General features: G+C 38.5%; 1 protein-coding gene across 5 annotated transcripts in view; it reads left to right on the top strand.

The window, feature by feature from the left end:
* The window catches only part of NPHP1 (nephrocystin 1), a 105,216-nt gene that overhangs the window by 4,270 nt on the left and 78,634 nt on the right, over positions 1-22,312 (top strand). For 3 of the 5 annotated variants that reach the window (XM_027129007.1, XM_027129011.1, XM_027129010.1), the window contains exons 3-8: positions 308-480; positions 3,612-3,685; positions 11,957-12,017; positions 13,095-13,219; positions 20,676-20,844; positions 21,158-21,259. In XM_027129007.1, coding sequence (XP_026984808.1) covers positions 412-480; positions 3,612-3,685; positions 11,957-12,017; positions 13,095-13,219; positions 20,676-20,844; positions 21,158-21,259 — 600 coding nt within the window. In that variant the 5' untranslated portion in view covers positions 308-411. Of the gene's footprint in view, positions 1-307; positions 481-3,611; positions 3,686-11,956; positions 12,018-13,094; positions 13,220-20,660; positions 20,845-21,157; positions 21,260-22,312 lie in introns of all 5 variants that reach the window. The other 2 variants (XM_027129009.1, XM_027129008.1) reach the window with 1 other exon arrangement.

Raw genomic sequence — 22,312 nt, 5'->3', positions numbered from 1 at the left:
GAAAGCTATGCTTGCAGTTAATTTAAGATATTGAGATGCTTAAATTGTATCTTAAGGTTAGTTTAGAAAAACTGGTGTCAGAAAACAACTGCCAAAACACCCGGTACCCCAGGAGGAATGTCGTGGTAGTACTGGGTATTATGGGACTTGTAGTTTCGGACGCCGCGGGGCATTCCCCCTCATCTCCACCCCAATCCTTTCGGACTGGCGAGAAAAAGGTGAGTAGCTGGTCAGTGAACTCAGGACCTGCGGGCTGGCGGAGCGGCATCCTCGAGGGAGAATCATCCCCACATTCCTCCCGCAGCAGGCAGTCGGGCTGCGAGGCGGGCGCGCGGTGATGGCGTCACCTTCCGGTGCCGCCGTCTTGGTTTCCCTGACGACCGGCGTGAGCTCCGCGCCGAGGCGAAGGAGATGCTGGCGAGGCGGCAGCGCGATCCCCTCCAGTCACTGCAGCGTCGCAATCAGGAGCTGAAGCAGCAGGTATCATCTGGCTGTCCATTGGGGGACCTGGGCTCTGGTGGCGGGCGAGCTCTGGGGCGCACCCTAACCCTGGGAGCCTACCCAACCCACTTCAGTTTCCAAGTTGTAACCTACCTCACCCCCAGCATCAAACTGATCCCAGCACCAAACTGATTCTAAGCCTTCACACTCCCAACCCAACCCCGGGGAGGCTAGAAAATCGGGACCATCGACTAAGTGCTGCTCTCCCCCGCATCTCACCCTAACGGCTCTATCTCCAACCTAACAGCTCCCCTTAACCCATCTCACCTCCAAATCTAAACTTTTTTTTTTTTTTTTTGGTACGCGGGCCTGTCACTGTTGTGGCCTCTCCCGTTGCGGAGCACAGGCTCCGGACGCGCAGGCTCAGCGGCCATGGCTCACGGGCCCAGCCGCTCCGCGGTATGTGGGATCTTCCCGGACCGGGGCACGAGCCCATCCCCTGCATCGGCAGGCGGACTCTCAACCACTGCGCCACCAGGGAAGCCCTACAAATCTAAACTTTTAACAATAATTATTCCAACCACCTCTGCGCCCAACATCACTCTCCTCCACTCTCCATGCCTCCTTTCCTTTATCCTTCATCCAGTAGAGCTATTGAGTGTTTTTGCTTCACATGAATCCCAGCGAAATAGGTGTCAAGGAATAGTCCTAATATATAAGAAAAATAAGACCTGACAAATGAACAAAGGACTTGAACTAAAGGAGAAATACTAGTAACACACAAATATGAGAAAAGTTAACTTAAAAGTTAATCAAGTAATTGCAAAGGAAGTAAGAGATCACAAACACTTAAAATATCACATTACCCGGTATTGGGGAGGCTGTGATGAAACAGGCACTTAACACTGCTGCAGGGTATAAGGCACAGCATTTCTGGAAAGCCGTTTGATAAGATGTAGCAAGTATTCATGCTCCTAAGCTGGGAATTACATTTCCAGGAATTTGCCATACATAATAATAAAAAATTGAGACACAGGTTGAGGTATGGAGGTATTCGTCATAGTATTACTTATAATACAAAAGGCTGGATGCAACTTAAACGATCAGTAGTAGGGGAATGGATAAATAACATGTTGGGATATAATAGATTAAAATTTTAAGGAGATTTTAACATGTTAGGGAAAATATTTGTGATAAAATGTCAAGTTAGAAAAAATATAAAATTGAATATACAGTATTTCAATTTTAAAATTTTATATGTAATATACATAGAAAAAAAGATAGAAGGAAACATGCCAGCATGGTAACTCTATGTGGCAGAATGCTAATGACTATTATGTTTCGCTTCATACTTTTTGATATTTTCATAATTTTGGGTTGGGGTGGGGACACTTCCCTGGTGGTCCATTGGTTAAGACTTCGCCTTCCAGTGCAGGGGGTGTGGGTTCAACCCCTGGTCGGGGAGCTAAGATCCCACATGCCTTGTGGCCAAAAAACAGAACATAAAAACAGAAGCAATATTGTAACAAATTCAATAAAGACTTTAAAAACGGTCCACGTTTAAAAAAAAATCGTAAAAAAAAAAAATTAAGAAAGGGAATTCCCTGGTGGTCCAGTGGTTGGGACTCCATGCTTTCACTGCTGAGGGCCCTGGTTCAATCCCTGGTCGGGGAACTAGGATCCCACAGGCCGCGTGTCATGGCCAAGAAAAAAAATTTTGTAAGAAAAAAGTAAGTAGTAATTAATGTGTTGTTAATTTATTTTCTGAAATTCCTATTTTACTTTGCTAATTTTACTTTTTATTTTTCATTTGATCTATTACCAAATATTGTTTCCACTAAATAGAATTATTTTATAAACTTTGGCAGGTAAGAGATGTACTGAATGCTCGTATTTTATCCACTTTTGGACTTTCACTTAAAAAGTACAAAAGATGGGATGGATAAATGTTTCTTAATGGACTCTATTGGAATTATAGTGGTACAACAAAATAGAATACTCTTCTGGTAGAAATAAAAATAAAACTTGATGACACATTGACTTAAGCTAAGCTTTGGCCAGATGCTTAATATGGTTTTGTATTTAATTTTAAATTTAGTGGGACATTGAGAGAACCAGGAAATGTTGTAGAAGTAAACTAAAAAAATTATAATTATTACAAAGATGTAGCAAAGTAAACTATTGCCAGGATTATTCAAGTCGGAGACAAATTGGCTCCAGAGCCTTTTGATACCCTGTATGTCTGTGAAGGACTCTGTAGGTAGTGTGAGCTCATTCTTCCCTGGCCCCACGGAAGACACCTGAAGCAAAAAATGGAACAGATTTCCAACTTGGTATCCATGGGACAAGTGATCAAGAGCCCATCTGGGTCATGCCTGTGATGACCGACTCTGTTAGCATGTGTGTGAATTTTGTAAATAACAGATGCAAAATGGCAAGAGTAGAGAATTTTTATTTCTCTTTTTTCATCCACTTTATCTTCTCCACAGTATCTATAGAATGCAAAAGATGTATGTGCCTCTTTTGTGGGTATGTTGGCAAAGTTACACATAGTGTTTGGAAATTACTAAATCACAATATAAGATAAAAGAATGAGGATTAAAAAATTTATGGTTTATTCACATAATGAATACTACTCGGCAATAAGAAGGAATAAACTAATGATACACACAACAATATGGAAGTATCTCAAAAACATTCTTGTGAAATGATTACACAAATGAGTACATACTTTCTGGAGTAATGGTAATTTTCTGTACGTTGATAGGGGTTTGGATTACAAGGGTGTATGCATTTGCCAAAACTCAGCAAATGTATACTTAAGATTTGTGCATTTCATTTGTATGTAAATTTTACACCAAAGATTGAACTCTAGTTAGTGATACCCATGGTGTATTAAGGGGAAATATATTGATGATTGTAGTTTACTTTGAAATACATAAAAAATAAGATGAATTGATGAATAGATATGTCATAAAAGTATAGTAAAATGTTAATGGTAGAATCTAGGTGGTGGGTATTTGGATGTTCACTATAAAGTTCTTTCAACTTTATTGTATATTTAAAAGTATTCATTATAAAATATTGGGAAAAAAGAATTAAAATTTTATTTCCTAAGGTTATATGGTATTTAACAATATGATATTTTAAACATTCTCCATTTATTGTAGGTTGATGATTTGCTTTCTGAGAGTCGATTGAAAGGAGCTCTAGAAGCCAGTAAAAGACGAGATATTTACCAAAGGTAAAGCATATGAAATTATGTTAGCTTTGTAGGGACTGTACTTACATTTCAGTGAGCAGTATTTACAGCATAGAAATTGAGGAATTATTTCTTTTTTTAATTAATAACATTTCTAAAAAGACAAAATAATAATGGGAAATAATATTGAGGTAACAATGAATGAAATTTTCCAAAATGTATTTTACAGTATTTCTTACAATTATCTATGTCTACCTAGTCTAAATGTTGGAATGATAAGATTAAATAGAGAATTACAAACGTTAAAAAGGGGCAGCTTACATCTATTTTGTACTCTGTATGTACGAAGCAGTGTGGTCCATGCTCTAAAAACTTTTTAATTAATTTTTACAATAACATTTTGAGGTACTCATTAATATAGATGAGAAAATTAAGGTTCACAGTGGTTAGTTAATATGTCTAACACTACTTAGCTATAAGACATTAAAGTGGGAAGGCAATAAAAATGTTTTAAGATAAATGCAGAATTTATAGATATATTTAATTAATTAATTAAATTCAAGTATAGTTGACTTACAATGTTGTGTTAGTTTCTGGTGTACAGCAAAGTGGTTCAGTTATACGTATATATGTGTATGTGTGCATATATATATATATTGTTTTTCATATTCTTTCCATTATGGTTTATCACAGGATATTGAATATAGTTCCCTGTGCTATGCAGTAGGACCTTGTTGTTTATCCATCCTATATAGAATAGTTTGCATCTGCTAGTCCTAAACTCCCAATCCATCCCTCCCCCACACCCCCACCCCTCCCTTGGCAACCAAAAGTCTGTTCTCTATGGCTGTGAGTCAGTTTCTGTTTCATTGATAAGTTCATTTGTGTCATATTTTAGATTCCACATATAAGTGTTATCATATGGTATTTTTCTTTCTTTTTCTGACTTACTTAATATGATAATCTCTAGGTTCATCCATGTTGCTGCAAATGGCAGTATTTCATTCTTTTTTGTGGCTGAGTAGTGTTCCACTGTGTGTGTGTGTGTGTGTGTGTGTGTGTGTGTATATACATATATATATATACATATATATATATATATATATAACATTTTCTGTATCCATTCATCTGTTGATGGACATTTAGGTTGCTTCCATGCCTTGGCCATTGTAAATAGTGCTGCTGTGAACAGAGGGATGCACATATCTTTTCGAATTAGAGTTTTGTCTGGATATATGCCCAGGAGTGGGATTGCTGGATCATAGGGCAGCTTTATTTTTAGTTTTTTGAGGAACCTCCATACTGTTTTCCATAGTGGCTGCACCAATTTACATTCCCACCAACAGTGTAGGAGGGTTCCCTTTTCTCCATACCCTCTCCAGCATTTGTTTTTTTGTAGACTTTTTAATAATGGCCATTCTGACCAGTGTGAGGCGGTACCTCATTGTAGTTTTGATTTTCATTTCTCTAATAATTAGTGATTTTGAACATCTTTTCATGTGCCTGTTGGCCATCTGTATATCTTTGGAAAAATGTCTATTTAGGTCTTCTGCCCATTTTTTGATTGGGTTGTTTGTTTTTCTGTTACTGAGTTGTATGAGCTGTATGTATATTTTGGAAATTAAGCCCTTGTTGGTTGTATCATTTGCAAATATTTTCTCCCAGTCCATAGGCTGTCGTTTTGTTTTGTTTATGGTTTCCTTTTCTGTGGAAAAGCTTGTAAGTTTGATTAGGCCCCATTTGTTTATTTTTGCTTTTATTTCTATTGCCTTGGGAGACTGACCTAAGAAAACATTGCTACAATTTATGTCAGAGAATGTTTTGCCTATGTTCTCTTCCAGGAGTTTTGTGGTTCTATGTCTTATATTTAAATCTTTAAGCCATTTTGAGTTTATTTTTGTGTACATTGTGAGTGTATGTTCTAACTTCATTGATTTACACACAGCTGTCCAGCTTTCCCAATACCACTTGCTGAAGAGACTGTCTTTTCTCCATTGTATATTCTTGCCTCCTTCATTGAAGATTAATTGACCGTAGGTGTGTGGGTTTATTTCTGGGCTGTCTATTCTGTTCCATTGACCCATATGTCTGTTTTTTTGCCAGCACCATGCTGTTTTGATTACTGTAGCTTTGTAGTATTGTCTGAAGCCTGGGAGGGTTAAGCCTCCTGCTTTGTTCTTTTTCCTCATGATTGCTTTGGCAATTCTGGGTCTTTTATGGTTCCATATACATTTTAGGTTTACTTGTTCTAGTTCTGTGAAAAACGTCATGGGTAATTTGATAGGAATTGCATTAAATCTGTAGATTGCTTTGGGTAGTATGGTCATTTTAATAATATTAATTCTTCCAGTCTAATCCAATATTAATTCTTCCAGTCCAATTAATAGTATTAATTCTTTCTATTTCTTTGAATCATCTTCAGTTTCCTTTATCAGTGTTTTACAGTTCTCAGTATAAGTCTTTCACCTCCTTACTCAGGTTTATTCCTAAGTATTTTATTATATTTTTGATGTGATTTTTTTTTTTAATAAATTTATTTATTTATTTTTGGCTGCATTGGGTCTTCCTTGTTGGGTCTTCGTTGGTGCGTGTGGGCTTTCTCTAGTTGTGGCGAGCGGGGGCTACTCTTTTTTGCAACACACAGGCTTCTCGTCATGGTGGCTTCTCTTGCTGCAGAACTCGGGCTCTAGGCACGTGGGCTTCAGTAGTTGTGGCATGTGGGCTCAGTAGTTGTGGCTCACAGGCTCTAGAGCGCAGGTTCAGTAGTTGTGGTGCGTGGGTTTAGTTGCTCTGTGGCATGTGGGATCTTCCAGGACCAGGGCTCAAACGCATGTGCCCTGCATTGGCAGGTGGATTCTTAACCACTGCACTACCAGGGGAGTCCCTTTTGATGTGATTTTAAAAAGGATTTATTTTTTTTACTTTCCTTTCTGATATATATATATTTTTTTATCATTTTCCGTTTCTGATATTTCATTATTAGTGTAAAGAAATGCAACTGATTTCTGTATGTTAATCTTGTATCCTGCTACCTTGCTGAATTTCTTTATCAGTTCTAGTAGTTTTTGTGTGGAGTCTTTAAAGGTTTTCTATATATAATATCATGTCATCTGCATATAATGACAATTTTACCTCTTTCAATCTGGATACGTTTTATTTCTTTTTCTTGTCTGATTGTTGTGGCTAGGGCTTCTAATACTAGTTGAATAGAAGTGGTGAGAGTGGGCATCCTTGTCTTGTTCCAGATTTTAGTGGGAAGGCTGTCAGCTTTTCACCATTGAGTATTATGTTGGCTGTGGGTTTGTCATAAGTAGCTTTTATTATGTTGAGATATGTTTCCTCAACATATGTTTCCTCAACATATGTTACCCATTTTGGTAAGAGGTTTTTTTAAAATTTTATTTATTTATTATTTACTTTTGGCTGCGTTGGGTCTTTGTTACTGCGTGCGGGCGTTCTCTAGTTGCGGTGAGTGGGGGGGCTACTCTTTGTTGCAGTGCGTGGGCTTCTCATTTTGGTGGCTTCTCCTGTTGTGGAGCATGGGCTCTAGGCGCGCAGACTTCAGTAGTTGCAGCACACAGGCTCAGTAGTTGTGGCATGTGGGCTCACTCGTTGCAGCTCATGGGCTCAGTAGTTGGTGGCTCACAGGTTCTAGAGCTCAGGCTCAGTAGTTGTGGTGCACGGGCTTAGTTGCTCCACAGCATGTGGGATCTTCCTAGACCAGGGATCGAGCCCATGTCCCCTGCATTGGCAGGTAGATTCTTAACCACTGCACCACCAGGGAAGTTCCTTGGTAAGAGTTTTTATCATGATTGAATATTGAATTTTATCAAATGCTTTTTCTGCATCGATTGAGATGGTCATGTGGTTTTTGTCTTTTCTTTTGTTGTTGTGGTGTATCACATTGCTTTGCATACGTTGAACCATCTGTGTGACCCTGACAACTTGATCATGATGTATGATCTTCTTTATGTGTTGTTGGATTCGGTTTGCTAATATTTTGTTAAGAATTTCTGTATCTATATTCATCAAAGATATTGGCCAGTAATTTTCTTTTTTGTTGTTATCTTTGTCTCATTTTGGTATCAGGGTGATGGTGGTTTCATAGAATGACTTTGGGAGTGTTCCCTCCTCTTCAGTCTTTTGGAAGAGTTTGAGAAGGATCAGTATAGTTCTTTTTGTATGCTTGGTAGAAGTCCCCAGTGAAGCCATTTGGTCCTGGACTTTTGTTTGCAGGGAGTTTTTAAAATTATAGATTCTATTTTACTTCTAGTGATTGGTCTGTTCAAATTATCTAGCTCTTTTTGATTCCGTTTTGGTGGGCTGTATGTTTCTAGAAACTTGTCCAAGAAATGCAGAATTTAGTTAAGCAAGAGAAGGAACTTCACTACAGTCTCAGTGGAGTTGCAGCCTTTGGTCCATTTGAATCAAATGCAAGAATTATGTCATGGTATAATTTGGGTCTAAGAGCAAACAACCTAAGCCTGAAGGTTATGGACTTCTTGTTGTGACAGCAACTATAAAAACAGCTCAGAGTGAACATCAGTGGCGTAGGTCAAATTGTGGTAAGTCCTTGGCCTATGTAGCCCCAGATCCTGTGACCTGTCAGAAGTCTCTGTCTATTAGCAATTCTGCCTTGCTTGGGATGGTGACCTTAGCTCTCTTGAGATGGGAAAACTGTTCTCATGATGGATGATTGTTTTTTGTTTTGTTTTGAATTTCCTTTTTAATCCTTGGGAGAGTTTAAAATTAACTAGAGTTTAAAATTACATAGACATGATGAACTAAATCAAATTAGACTATTATTACTTTTGTATTAAGTTTAGGACATCATTAAAATAATCTGTATGCTTTGGGTCTTTAAAGAATTTATAACATTCAAATGGATGTGAGATTTGTGCTGCTAGTTTAAATGATTCATTAGAACATTTGAAAAAAATTTACTTAAGTCAGGCAGAGTGCTTAAAAGCAAAATAAAATTTAAATGAATTTTAAGATGTGGGAATTTAATTAACTACCTTCATTAGTAGGATTGATTATTTGAGGAATTTAGCTCAAGTTGAATTAATCAAACAATAATGAAAGAAAAAGGGAAGGTAATTGTACTTGCTTTACTAGATTTTAAAATAGAATAAGAGTTATATGCTGAATTGAAGTCCCAGGGAAAACTAGATTTTTAAATTTTATTTTAATAAGCTAATAATTATTTTTATACCCAAGTAATAGTCTTCTCTGTGTATAAAAAATCCCCTCACAGTCATTTTAAAATACACATTGATATTTTCATGTCTGGAAAAAACATTCAGCCCTTATGTTTGATTAATAATTGGGTAGATATGGAGTAAAAAAATTTTCTACTTAAACCTTTGAAGACATTGTCTGGTTCCTTTACACCCAGTGATGCTGACAAGTTTCATGGTCATTCTTTTGTAATTGATCTCTGTTTGAGGCTTTTCTCCTCAGCCTTGGTGTTTTGAAATTTTGTCACGGTGTATTTAGGTGTTGTTTTAATTCTTCTCAACACTCAAAGGGTCTTTTCAGTTTGAAAACTCTTGTCTCTCATGAGCTCTGGGAGAGTTTCTTTTACTAAAAGATAATTTTTTTACTTCTGTTTGTTTCTTCTTGAAACACCTTTGAGTCAGGTATTGAACCTCCTGGAATTTTCCTCTAGGTCTCTCCCCACTAGTTTTTGTTTCTTTGCTTTTTTGTTTATGCCTGAAAGGTTCTCTTGACACTTTTTTTTTTCTTTTTTGGCTTGCGGGATCTTAATTCCCTGACCAGGGATCGAACCCGTGCTTCGTGCAGTAGAAGTGTAGAGTCCTAACCACTGGATTGCCAGAGAAGTCCCTAAATTCAGTCTTATCTTAGCCAATACTGACCTTGCACAAGCCTTTCTCAGTGTTCCTTTTCCTCAAACCTTCTGAAACCGTGCAACTCAGATTGGGATTTGAACCCATGGGCCGGGTCTCAGACCCAGCCAAAACCCAGATTGGGACTTTAACCCACGGTCTTTTAACTGAGATCACACACCTGGTCTCAGAACTTAATGAAGCTCAGGTTCTTGATGTCTCATCGCAGAAAGAATTCAGTGAGAGACAAAGTGATAGGTAAGAAGTGGATTTATTTAGAGAGAAACACACTCCACAGAGTGTGGGCCATCTCAGAAGGCGAGAGCAGCCAACTTTTTCTTTTAACTTTTCCGTGGATGTTTTATTTCAGCAGCTGTATTGTTAATTTACAAGTGTTTTTCCTTGTTCTTTAATTTTTCTGTTTTCTAGCATTGCGTTCCTGTTTTTAGGTTATCTCATTAATACTTCCGTGATTGGGAGTTGTTTTTTTTTTAAAGTTCTTTTCTGTTCTCTGAGTTGTCTTTGGTTCCTCTGGGCTCAGATTTTTTTACTTTTGGTTAGTCTTAAATTTTATCTTCCATGTTGCTAGTTTTCTTCATTATGCCCAATGGTCCTTGGATTATCTTTTTTTTTAAGAATGAGGGACTAAGCTGATTATTCTAGAGAGTTGCCATGGGTTCTTCTACTGTTGTGTTTACAGGTCTAAAGGACCAGCCCTTCCTGTCATTTTGCTCAGTCATCTTAAGCTTGTCAGTGACAGCCCTGCATACCATTACAAAGTCCCCAGTCATCATTACCTAAAAGCAGAAAGGATGATGGTTCTTTACCTGCTCCATCAGGGAGAATAAAATGGGAGGAACTGCCCAACACATTTCTTTTATGTATCATTGGCCAGTGCTGGGCCATACACGCACCCTGCCTGCAGTGGAGGCTGATCACTTGCGTGTCAGTGGGAGGCCAAGCATGCCAGCATGGAGGAGGGTGGCAGAAGGGCTTTGGGGTAGATAACTAGCAGGGTCAGCTGCAGGTTGATGTTTCTACTTGTCTTTTCTGCCTCTTTCACAAAGGATTTTTGTCCCCCTTTTCACTGCTTATTTCATTTTATCAGTCTGTGGAAGAAAAAAAAATAACTCAGCATAAAAAATAATGACTTTTTCAGGTTATTGGTGGAGAAAACATTTGATTTTGGAAAACTCATAACTAGCTGTAGCCCATTTTCAGTCATTTTTTTCTCTTTTTTTTAAATTGAAGTACAGTTGAGTTACAGTGTTGTGTTAATTTCTGCTGTACAGCAAAGTGATTCAGTTATACCTATATATACATTCTTCTTTATATTCTTTTCCTTTATGGTTTATCTCAGGATACTGAATATAGTTCCCTGTGCTATGCTGTAGGACCTTGTTGTTTATCCATTCTATATATAATAGTTTGCCTCCACTAACCCCAAACTCGGTCGTTTTCATACTTCTAATTTGGGTGTCTAAGACTTAAGCCAAATTATGTGAGCTGTCCATGAAATATCTAAAACACTGTACCCATATGGATGGGCCATGTTCACAAGGGGAGTGTGCTGTTGGGGGGAGAGGCCAGCTGTAGAATCCTAAACTCTGCCTTCACATGGTTACTCTCCCTCTGACTAGCTCTGGTCACTTTTCAGAACCTCACTTTCTTCAACTGGAGTGAGGTTTGTTATGAGACTCAAATGAGGTGATGCTTGTAAACTGCTTAGCAGTATTTGTGATGCAAAAAGTAAATTCTAGCTGTTATTGTCATTATTAGTTTTGTCGTCTTGGTTGCATCCTAGGTTTATGGAATTTTAGAGCTGGAGAAGCATTTTTAAAGTCCAGTGCTTTCCTTATTTTAGAGATAGGAAACTGAAGCCCAGAGTCACTGAAGTTTTCTGCGTTCTGGTTATCATACCTCATACCTGAGATCTTGACTATGAGCATCACCCAAGCTAATGGATGGAAAGGCATTTACATATGAATTTTTAAACATCATTCATGCAATAGAAATTGCCTTACCTGGGCTTCCCTGGTGGCGCAGTGGTTGAGAATCTGCCTGCCAATGCAGGGGATACGGGTTCGAGCCCTGGTCTGGGAAGATTCCACATGCCGCAGAGCAACTAGGCCCGTGAGCCACAAGTACTGAGCCTGCGCGTCTGGAGCCTGTGCTCCGCAACAAGAGAGGCCGCGACAGTGAGAGGCCCGTGCACTGCGATGAAGAGTGGCCCCCGCTCGCCACAACTAGAGAAAGCCCTCGCACAGAAACGAAGACCCCACACAGCCAAAAATAAATAAATAAATAAATAAATAAAAAAAACAAAAAAATGGCAGATGCTTGCTTTAAAAAAAAAAAGAAATTGCTTTACCTGCTTAAAGACTTATGTATGATTTTATAAAATAGCTTTTCGTTCTGACAATTAAAAAATCAATATTTTGTTTCTTTCTTTTTTAAAATTTAGATGTATCCAATTAAAACAGGCAATAGATGAAAATAAAAATACTCTTCAAAAATTAAGCAAAGTAAGTATTATGGTTAATCATGTTAAAAAAAATTCCGTTTTTACCCAAATATTTTGTTAAGTGGAAGTTCATTAGAGGGGGAAGTTCCTGGGTTCACATAAGTTATGAAGTGTAACTGCGGTCAGTGCTGACCTGCCCGATGGGCTTACTGAATGTGCTTGGGAGCAGAAAAGGCAGGGCTCCAAATCCTGGTAAAAGTTCAGCTTTAATGAACTCACCCAGCATTGAGGACTCGGAAAAACCTGGAAGGAGCTATTTTTATTTTTGCATTGCGTAAGTTTTATGTTTTACAGTTTAGAATTGTTTTCATTTTAATTACATTGTGGGGAGAGTACATAATCTGGCCCTGAGGGTAAGTGGTAGAGAAACTTCTTCTATCACATGGCAGCCCTGATATTGGTGACTCTGCAGAAACAGGGCAAACTAGAGTTTACTCTGGGCAGTTCCCATCAGGATTTCCTCTTTTAATATGAGCCTGAGCTTCAGCTAGGTGTCCGGGCCAGAGACTCACAGAGCATTTAGGGTGGAAGGCATTTGAAAGTCATCTGCCTGCCTGCATGTGGATCTCCTTTACTGCGTCTGAGACAAGGGGTCACTGAGTGTCTCTTCTGCATTTCTCCAGTGACACAAAACTGTAATTCCGCAGGCAGACTGACCCTAAATTTGAAAACCTAACTATTCCTGTTTCATAAATGAGGAAACTGAGGCTTCCAAAGGTGAAGCAGCTTTCCCAGTGTCTCACTGCCGGTAAGTGGCAGAACTTGGACTTGGCACTTGTGTTTTCGACTCAGTCCTCTGTCTGGAACCTGTCCCTTACTGACTATAGAGGGACTGCAATACCAAGCAAGAAAACAAAACAAAAAAATAGGAGGTATACATTTATTTTGTCATTTGGTTTGCATTCCAACATAACAATCTACATTTCTTTTAAAGTTATTTCTCTAAGGTAGGCATAGTCTCGTATCAATATTTGCTTTGTCTTATAGGACTTATTGGAGTTTTTTACTTTTAACATAAATGTAATCGGAAACTGAAATTTTTATTTTTTTAGTAAAATAGACTTATATTCTCTCATAGGCTGATGAACCTGCCCCTGTTGGGAGTTACAATCAGAAGAAAGAGGAGGAACACAATCTTTTGGATAAGCTTACCCACCAACTGCAGGAACTTGCTGTGTCCATAAGTAGAGAAAATGTCACTGAGTAATGCTCCCTTCCTTCCTTTCTTTCTTTCAGATATTATGTCACCAACAGTTTTAATGTTTGACTCAGAATAAAGTCATATATAGATAAAAACAAATGGCAGTAACAGTACAATTAGTCAACATTTATTTATTGTGTATAATAGAAAGTGTGAGATCCCATGAGAGATGTAAAGAAGTAGAAGCCATAATCTCTGCTTTCAGGTAAGTTATAAGCTAGTTGGGGAAACAAAACAGAGATCGGAAGAGCTAAATAAACAGATGTTAGAAAATAAGGATCGGGCTTCCCTGGTGGTGCAGTGGTTAAGAATCCGCCTGCAGGGCTTCCCTGGTGGCGCAGTGGTTGAGAGTCCGCCTGCAGGGCTTCCCTGGTGGCGCAGTGGTTGAGAGTCCGCCTGCCGATGCAGGGGACACGGGTTCGTGCCCTGGTCTGGGAGGATCCCACATGCCGCAGAGCGGCTGGGCCCGTGAGCCATGGCCACTGAGCCTGCGCGTCCGGAGCCTGTGCTCCTCAATGGGAGAGGCCAGAACAGTGAGAGGCCCGCGTACTGCAAAAAAAAAAAAAAAAGAATCCGCCTGCCAATGCAGGGGACACGAGTTCGAGCCCTGGTCTGGGAAGGTCCCACGTGCTGCGGAGCAACTAAGCCCGTGTGCCACAACTACTGAGCCTGTGCTCTAGAGCCCACGAGCCACAACTGCTGAGCCCGCGTTCCTAGAGCCTGTGCTCTGCAACAAGAGAAGCCACCACAGTGAGAAGCCCACGTGCTGCAACCAAGAGTAGCCCCTGCTCACTGCAACTAGAGAAGCCTATGCACAGCCTCGAAGACACAGTGCAGCCAAAAATAAACAAATTAAATAAATATATTTAAAAAAAAAAAAAGAAAAGAAGGATCATGGGCTTCCCTCGTGGCGCAGTGGTTAAGAATATGCCTGCCAATGCAGGGGACACAGGTTCGAGCCCTGGTCCGGGAAGATCCCACATGCTGTGGAGCAACTGAGCCCATGCACCACAACTACTGAGCCTGCACTCTAGAGCCCGCGAGCCACAACTACTGAGCCCACACACCTAGAGCCCATGCTCCGCAACAAGAGAAGCCACTGCAATGAGAAGCCCACGCACCGCAATGAAGAGTAGCCCCCGCTTGCCACAACTAGGGAAAGCCTACGCGCAGCAACAAAGACCCAACATAGCCAAAAATAAATAAATTTATTAAAAATTTTTTAAAAAAAGAAAATAAGGATCATGCCTTTAATGTCAGTGTTGATGTGTAAAAAGAAAATTATTTGGATTGTCTATTTGCATATTTATTTACTCCTTTTATAAATATTCTTTAAAAATTGGAAGCAGAAACATGCATTCTTTTCCTGCTGGAGTGGATGTTAATAATAGCCTTTGTAAAATGGAAAGAAAACTTGATAGTATAAACAAACCCAATTCATAGGAAGAAAAAAGGAAAAAGTCAACTATTTAGACTCTTCAAATGCTGTTCCCATACTTTTACACTGTATCCTGGGAAAAAATGCTAAAGAATATAGATGCAAGGATTCTAGAATTTCCATTGATTTCCAGTACTGAGAATGACAAAAGTGGCTGGTATTGGACTTACCCTTCCTACCATAAACACTGTAAAATCTGGACAAAATATACAAAATGGCTGTTTGAACTCATTGAACATCAACCAAGCAGGGTTGATACCGTTAATACAGGGAGACACGAGCTGAGTCCTGCATTTACCCAGACCCTCTTCCTGGAGTTAGTTTATGGGCGGTGGTGCAGGAATCCCAAACAGGGAGCTGCAGTCTCACCGGGCTGAGGAGGCAGAGATAAAATTCTGGACTTGCTAAGGCTGCTGGTACTTGTGGAGAGAGTGGAGAGATAGAAGAGAGTTGCAGAGAGACAACTGCAGAAATCTAAATGGACTCCTGGGCTACACAGCATGATTCCAGAAGGCCTGGCAGAAAGCGCCTGCTGAGAGACTGAAAGCTTAAAAGATTTTGGAGGCCACAGAATCCTGGAAAAATATTTGAGTTTGTACCTAGCTGGAGTAAAGATACCTTGGTGAATGCTTCAGGCATTTAGTTGGAGATCACGTAAGGCCTATGCCCTAGGAGTAAGGAAAACACCCTAATATTAAGAACTGTGATCTTGGAATACAGACAAAACTGAAGTAGGGCTTCCCTGGTGGCGCAGTGGTTGAGAATCCGCCTGCCGATGCAGGGGACATGGGTTCATGCCCCGGTCTGGGAAGATCCCACATGCCGTGGAGTGGCTGGGCCCGTGAGCCATGGCTGCTGAGCCTGCATGTCCGGAGCCTGTGCTCCGCAGCGGGAGAGGCCACAGCAGTGAGAGGGCCCACGTACTGCAAAAAAAAAAAAAAAAAAAAAAAAAAAAAAACTGAAGTAAATCTTTTCCAACAAAGCCTAAAATCAGACCTTAACAGGAACAAGATCATTTAACTGTATAACAGAACAAAATTCAACACTCTTTAAAGGATGACCACATAATCCAAAGTCTCTAAATGTATTACCCACAATGTCTAGTAATTTTTAAAGAATGACTAGAAATGCAAAAAATAAGGGGGAAATAAATAATAATTAAGCAGTGAAAGTCAATAAAAGCAGAGCCAAATCTGAGCCAGATAGTAGAGTAAGCTGACAAGGATTTCTGAATAATATGATTAATATGATGAAGAAAATAGAAGAAAAGATGGATGGAATGGAAAAAACATGGCATATTTTAAGAGAACTCATGTAGAAAATAACCAAATGAACATTCTACAACTGCAAAATATAATATCTGATGGAATAACGGCTGAGGACTTTCTAAATCTGGTTCAATATATAGCTTCAAAAAGGTGAAAATGTCTTATAATAAAGAGAAAAAATAATCATTGGAAGTCTAGATGACCCAGATGTGAGAATTAGCAAACCAGAGCTATAAAACAACTATTTTCAATATGTTAGAGAGATGGGCAGATTGCTTGATTAGAGAGGAATCTTAAGCAGAGAAATGGAAACTAATACCAACAAAAATGGAAATTCTGAAACTAAAAAACAATATATGAAAAGAAAAAAATTGGATGGTTTAACACAAGACTGGATACAATAGAGGAAAAGATCAGTGAACCCAAAGACTGAGCAATGAAAAACTTTCAAACTCATGCACAAAAAGAAAAAAAGAACGAAAAGAACAGAACAAAATGTAAGAAAGATCTGGGACATGGTAATAAGTTATAGCATATGTGTAAATTGAAGTCCCAGAAGGAGAGGAGAGAGAGAATGGAGCACAAGAAATATTTCAATACATTTTTAAATTGAGATCTAAAAAAGTTATCAATTCACTGGTCCAAGAACCTCAGGCAACCCCAAATAATAAATATAAGAAAAACTACACATAGATGCATCAGAGTTAAACTGCTGAAAACTAAAAATAATAGAAAATCTTAAAAGCAGTCAGGGAAATAAAGAAACATATGTACTGGCAAACAACAATTCAAGTTAATGTTGACATCTTGTTAGAAAAAATACAGGTCAAAAGATAATGCAGTGACATCATAAAAGGGTTGAAAGAAAAAAAATCTATCAACCCAGAATTCTGTGTACAGCACAAGTGTCTTTCAGAAATTAAAGTAGAATAAAGACATTTTCAGACAAACAAAAGCTGAGAAAATTTGTCAAACAAATGCTGAGAAATTTGCTAAAGGAAGTCCTTTAGGCAAGAAGGAAATGATCCCACAGGAAACCTGTATTTGCAAGAAGGAATGAAGAGCACCAGTATGTGGGTAAATAGAAAAGCCTGTTTCTTCTTTTCTAAATGTCTTTAGAGAACACTTGATTGTGTAAAGCAAAATATATATTTAAGAATTTATAATATATAGTCAATTCTCATTATTTGCTGTGGTTATGTTCCATAAAGTTGCTGCCAATACTGAATACTAAACCATGGCTTACAGGGAAAATACACAGCTAAGTTCCTGTGAGGCTCTGGTCACAGTTTTTTTTGAAACCTGAGTAAAACATGTCCTTGTTTTATGTGTGTTTCTGTTTAAAGATACCTTATTTAATGTATGTTATGATTCATTAACATTGAACTCACAGCTAACAGCCCTATAATTCATGCCTGAAGAAATCTAACACACTTATTTTCTCCATTAGGGCACATCACAACCTTCTTGTGCTTTATGGCCATTTAAAACAGCATAGGTAGGTTGCAAGTAAACGATTAGAAAAAGGTATTCCATGTTAACCCTGACGAAAACAAAGGTGATACAGCTATAGTAGTATCAGTCAGAGAAGACTTTAAGGTCAAAAGTAGTTTAATAGATAAATACATCTTATAATAGTAAAAGCATCAATTCAATAGAAAAAATTGTCCCTAATGTGTAGACACCTAATAACATAGCTTTACAACGTATAAAGTAAAAATTGTTAGCACTGAAGGAGAGCTATATAATCCACAAACCTTAACCACTGTTACCTAATTAAAAATATGTTTGTAGAATGCTGTATCCAACTAGATAATACACCTCTCTTCCAAGTGCGTGTATAACATTAACCAAAATGAATCATAATGGACCATAAAGCAATTGTCAACAAATGTCAAAGGATTGAAATCATGTAGTGTATAGTCTGATGACTTGGAATTACATTAAAACTCAGTGACAATCTAAAACTAATACAATGGTATATGTCAATTATATATCAATTTTTAAAAAAACTCAAATGACAGAAAAATGAAAGTCTCCAAATGGTTGCAAATTAAGTCACATACTTCTATGTAACCTAAAGGTCAAAGAAAATATTACAATGGAAATCTTGAAATATTTTGAATGATAATAAAATACAACTGTGGGCTGCAGCTAAAGCAGTGTTTAGAGGGAAATTTATGACTTCAAATGCATAGTTTGGAAAAGTTGAAAATTAATTACTGAAGTTTCCAACCTAAGAAGCCAGAAGAAGAATAACAAATTAAACCCAAGAAAAATAGAAGTAAGGAAATAATAAAGAGCAGAAGACAGTGAATAATAAACAGACATACAGTAGATAAAATCAATAAACCCAAAGTTGGTTCTTTGGAAAAGTTAATTAAATGGGTAAATTCCAAGCAAGACTGATTAAGAAAAGAGAAAGAGAAGGAAAACAACAACAATAAAACAGGGAAGAAAACTAATCACTACAGAGTCTACAGAAATTAAAAAGGTACCATGAAGATACTATGAACATCTTTATGCCAATAAATTTGAAAATTTAGATAAAATAAGTTGCTTGAAAAATAAAATGTACTCAATTTACACAAGATGAATAGAAAATCTTAATAATACTACCAAAATATCTACTAAAGAAGTTGAATATATAATTAAAACCTTTCCACAGAATAAACTCTCAGGTTGCTTCACTGATAAATTTCTGCATTTAAGTAAGAAATAATACCAGTACTATAAAATCTTTCTAGAGAATTGAAAAAGAAATATTTCCCAAATCATTTTATGAGTGCTAGATAACTTCAATATCAAAACCTGATAAGAGTATTATAAGAAAAATACAAGGCCTTCATGAGTGAATGCACAAACTCAATATGAAGTGTCAGCAAATAGAATCCAGGGCATATAGAAATGACAGTACATCATGACGAAGTGGGATTTATTCTAGAATGCAAGGTTAATTTGACATTGAAAAATCACTAATTGAAATTTACTCTATTAGCATAATAAGAGCCATTTGGGTCTATTTGGCTAGTTTTAATGGTTAGCAGTGTCCATTTGCATCAAAGTATTGTTATCCCATTTTATTTTTTATTTTTAAAAATTTATTTCATTTATTTAATTTTGGCTGCATTGGGTCTTCGTTGCTGCGTGTGGGCTTTCTCTAGTTGTGGCAAGTGGGGGTTACTCTTCGTTGTGGTGCGTGGGTTTCTCGTTGCGGTGGCTTCTCTTGTTGTGGAGCACCGGCTGTAGGTGCACGGGCTTCAGTAGTTGTGGCTCACAGGCTCTAGAGCACAGGCTTAGTTGCTCCACGGCATGTGGGATCTTCCCAGACCAGGGCTCGAACCCGTGTCCCCTGCATTGGCAGGAAGATTCTTAACCACTGTGCCACCAGGGAAGCCTCTGTTATCCCATTTTAAGATAAGATAAGCTTCTCTAATGTAAGCGTTAGGAGAGCAAAGACCTCTATTTTGTTCATTGTTACACCCCTAGCACATAGTGTCTGTCACACAGTAGGTACCCAGTAAATGCTGAATGTTGAATGAATAAATAAAGCTCAGGGAGACTTAACGACTTATCCAAGCTAGTATTTTAGCTCCTCTCTCTTCCCTCCTCAGTATCTTTCCCAAACACCTTTCTCTTCATCCCTAATTCTTAGTTTAAACTGTTTCATGTCTCACTGTTAACAGCCATCTTTGCCTTTAGCCCTTCTTCCAATCTCTTGCCCATGTGATAGCCTGATCAACTTCCTGAAGTGCAGATCAGATCGTGCCTTTCCCTTCCTTCATTTTTAGGGACCACCTTTAGAGGTAAAGCTCACATGGGCTGCGTTCTGCTCACCTCTTTTCAGTCTTATCTCTTGCTTATTTCTCCCAAGCCTCGTCCTACCCTCGTGAGCTACTTGAGGTTCCCTGAGCTTGAGCCTCCTTTCTCCACTCCCTTCCTTACCTTTCTACTCCCCTTTTACCTGATTAATTCCAACTCATCCCTCAAGACCTAATTCTAAGGCTTTCTGATCTCCACCCACGCAGTCGAGGTTAGGTGTCTCTCGTGTGCTTCCTTAGTATCCCGTGTTTACCTCTACTGCAGTATCTGTTGAACTACATAGTACTTATCCGTCTGATAGATTGTTTCATTGTCCTCCTTGAGGACAGGGAATTGTGTCTCGTTTTTCTCTGTATCTACTGTGTCTGACATGGAACCTGACATATATCATCATCACCACCGACTTTTATTGAAAGCCTGCAGACACCGTTGTAAACACTTTGCAAGTTTGTAACTCCTCTCATCTTCATGATGACCCTATGAGGCAGGTTCTATTATTATCTCCACTTTACCAATGAGAAATGGGGAGATTAAAAGAAACCTATCCAAGGTCACTCAGTGAGAAGGAGATAGAACCAGAACTTAAACTCAGAGCCCGTGCTCTAATCACTGTACAATAATGCTCAAGCAGCGTCTGCTGAATGGATGAATCCAAGATTTCAGTGCAAGTCTCTTGGCCTCCAGTCCAGCACATGCTTCACCAGGTCACATACGTTCCTCAGATATATTAACTCCTCATCACTCTCAGTTCCTCGGCCACATATTCTTTGCTAGATGGTAGAAGCTTAGTTGCACTTTCCCTTTATTCCCTTTATTTGCCACTTCCAAATATAGGCCAGTTCTATATGTAGAAGTTATACTCGTACTCGATCTGGATCTGTTCTTATACGTTATTTCAGGTGACCCTTGTCAAAGAATTATTTTTTGCAGAACTGGGGCGCTTACTGAAGGAGAGGACGATGACAGTTCTGCTGAAGAAGATGAAGAAGAAGAAGAAGAAGAAGAAGAAGAAGAAGAAGAAGATGAAGAGGCCGCAAGTGGAGAATACGTTGCTATTGGAGATTTTACGGCTCAGCAAGTCGGAGACCTTACATTTAAGGTAGTCGAAACAGACTGGAAGCTAACTGAAGGATAAATTTTCGTACCTAACGTAGTAAGAAAACTCTACCTGTATTCCTGGATTAGATATTCCTGATATTAACTTTTCAAAGACTCAATCTGTTTAAATAAAATAAGTGATAATTAAGATTTACAAGCGGTAGTCAGGTGAAATTCTGTTATCAAAGTTACCTGGTAGTAAAATGGTAAAAAGAGTAGACGCTCTTCTGTTTTTGAAAATAGTTTTCATGTTGATAATTCTGAATTTAGGGGTAAATTTTAGTTTAAAAATTTTTACTTTTATTTTCTTTAAGAAAGGGGAAATTCTCCTTATAATTGAAAAAAACCCTGATGGTTGGTGGATGGCTAAGAATACCAAAGGAAACAAAGGTCTTATTCCCAGAACGTACTTGGAGGTCAGTCTTTTTTGTTTATTCTTTCCTTTTTCTTCTTCAAGACATTTTTTCATTTATAAGAAAACACTAAGATGTAGTCTTTGATCAATTGACTAGTGAATGACTTAGGATATAGAATTTGCCTCAATTTTAGAGGGACAGAGCATGGGAAAGATACTGTGTATTATAGTTCTGGAGACCTGTGAAGTGCTGTTATGTAGCTGAGCCCTAGAATGTTATCCCACAATGAAGATGTTCTGTGGATTAATGTTGATCATAAAAATTAATAGGTATTTATTATTTGTTGTGAAACAAAACCACAGTTAACTTTGTGTTAACTTCCACAAATATACGATCCTTTACTAAGACGTGGACATACTATATATGCATGTTTATGGCCTATTTCTTTCACATTTCATAATATAGCATGGTCATTTTCTGTGCCAATATATATAGGTCAGTGCTGTCCAATAGAAATATAATGCAAACCACAAATGTAATTTAAAATTTTCTAGTAACGACACTGAGCTGTCTTGTTTTTCTTCGCACCACTTCTAACAGCAACTGTGTGTTTCTTTTCTGACACCAAATACATGTTGTTTTTCCACACTGATTCTTTGAAACCAACCAGGTATCCAACAATTCAGTTCAATTCTGACACTAGCTCCTGGAGTTAGCACAGACCTCCACAAGGTAAGGGCTCAGTCCCATAAGACTGTCCCACTTCAGATGCCCGTCACAAGTCCCCGGGGCTAGCTGTGCTTCTGTGTGACCGGCTCTAAACTTGGAAGTTCCCACACCTTTCCTCAGGTTCAATAATTTGCTAGAGGGACCACAGATCTCAGGAAACACCTCACTTTTGCTTCCCAGTTCATTATAAAGGATATAGTTCTGGAACAGCCAAATGGAAGAGGTGCACAGGGCAAGGTATTGGGAGAGGGAGGGAGTGGGGCCTGGTTCTTCCATGTGCTCCTGGAACCACCCTGCCAGCACTTCAAGTGATGGCCAACCCAGAAGCTCCCTAAACCCTGTCTTTTAGGGATTTTGGGGAGGTTTCATTACATAGACACGATG

Source organism: Aethalodelphis obliquidens, unplaced genomic scaffold (genome assembly GCF_003676395.1).
Source record: "Aethalodelphis obliquidens isolate GAN/ISIS:26980383/991018 unplaced genomic scaffold, ASM367639v1 scaffold35, whole genome shotgun sequence".
Classification (NCBI taxonomy): Eukaryota; Metazoa; Chordata; class Mammalia; order Artiodactyla; family Delphinidae; genus Aethalodelphis; species Aethalodelphis obliquidens.
The sequence above is the reverse complement of the archived record's forward strand: the minus strand, read 5'-3'. Positions and strand labels throughout refer to the sequence as shown.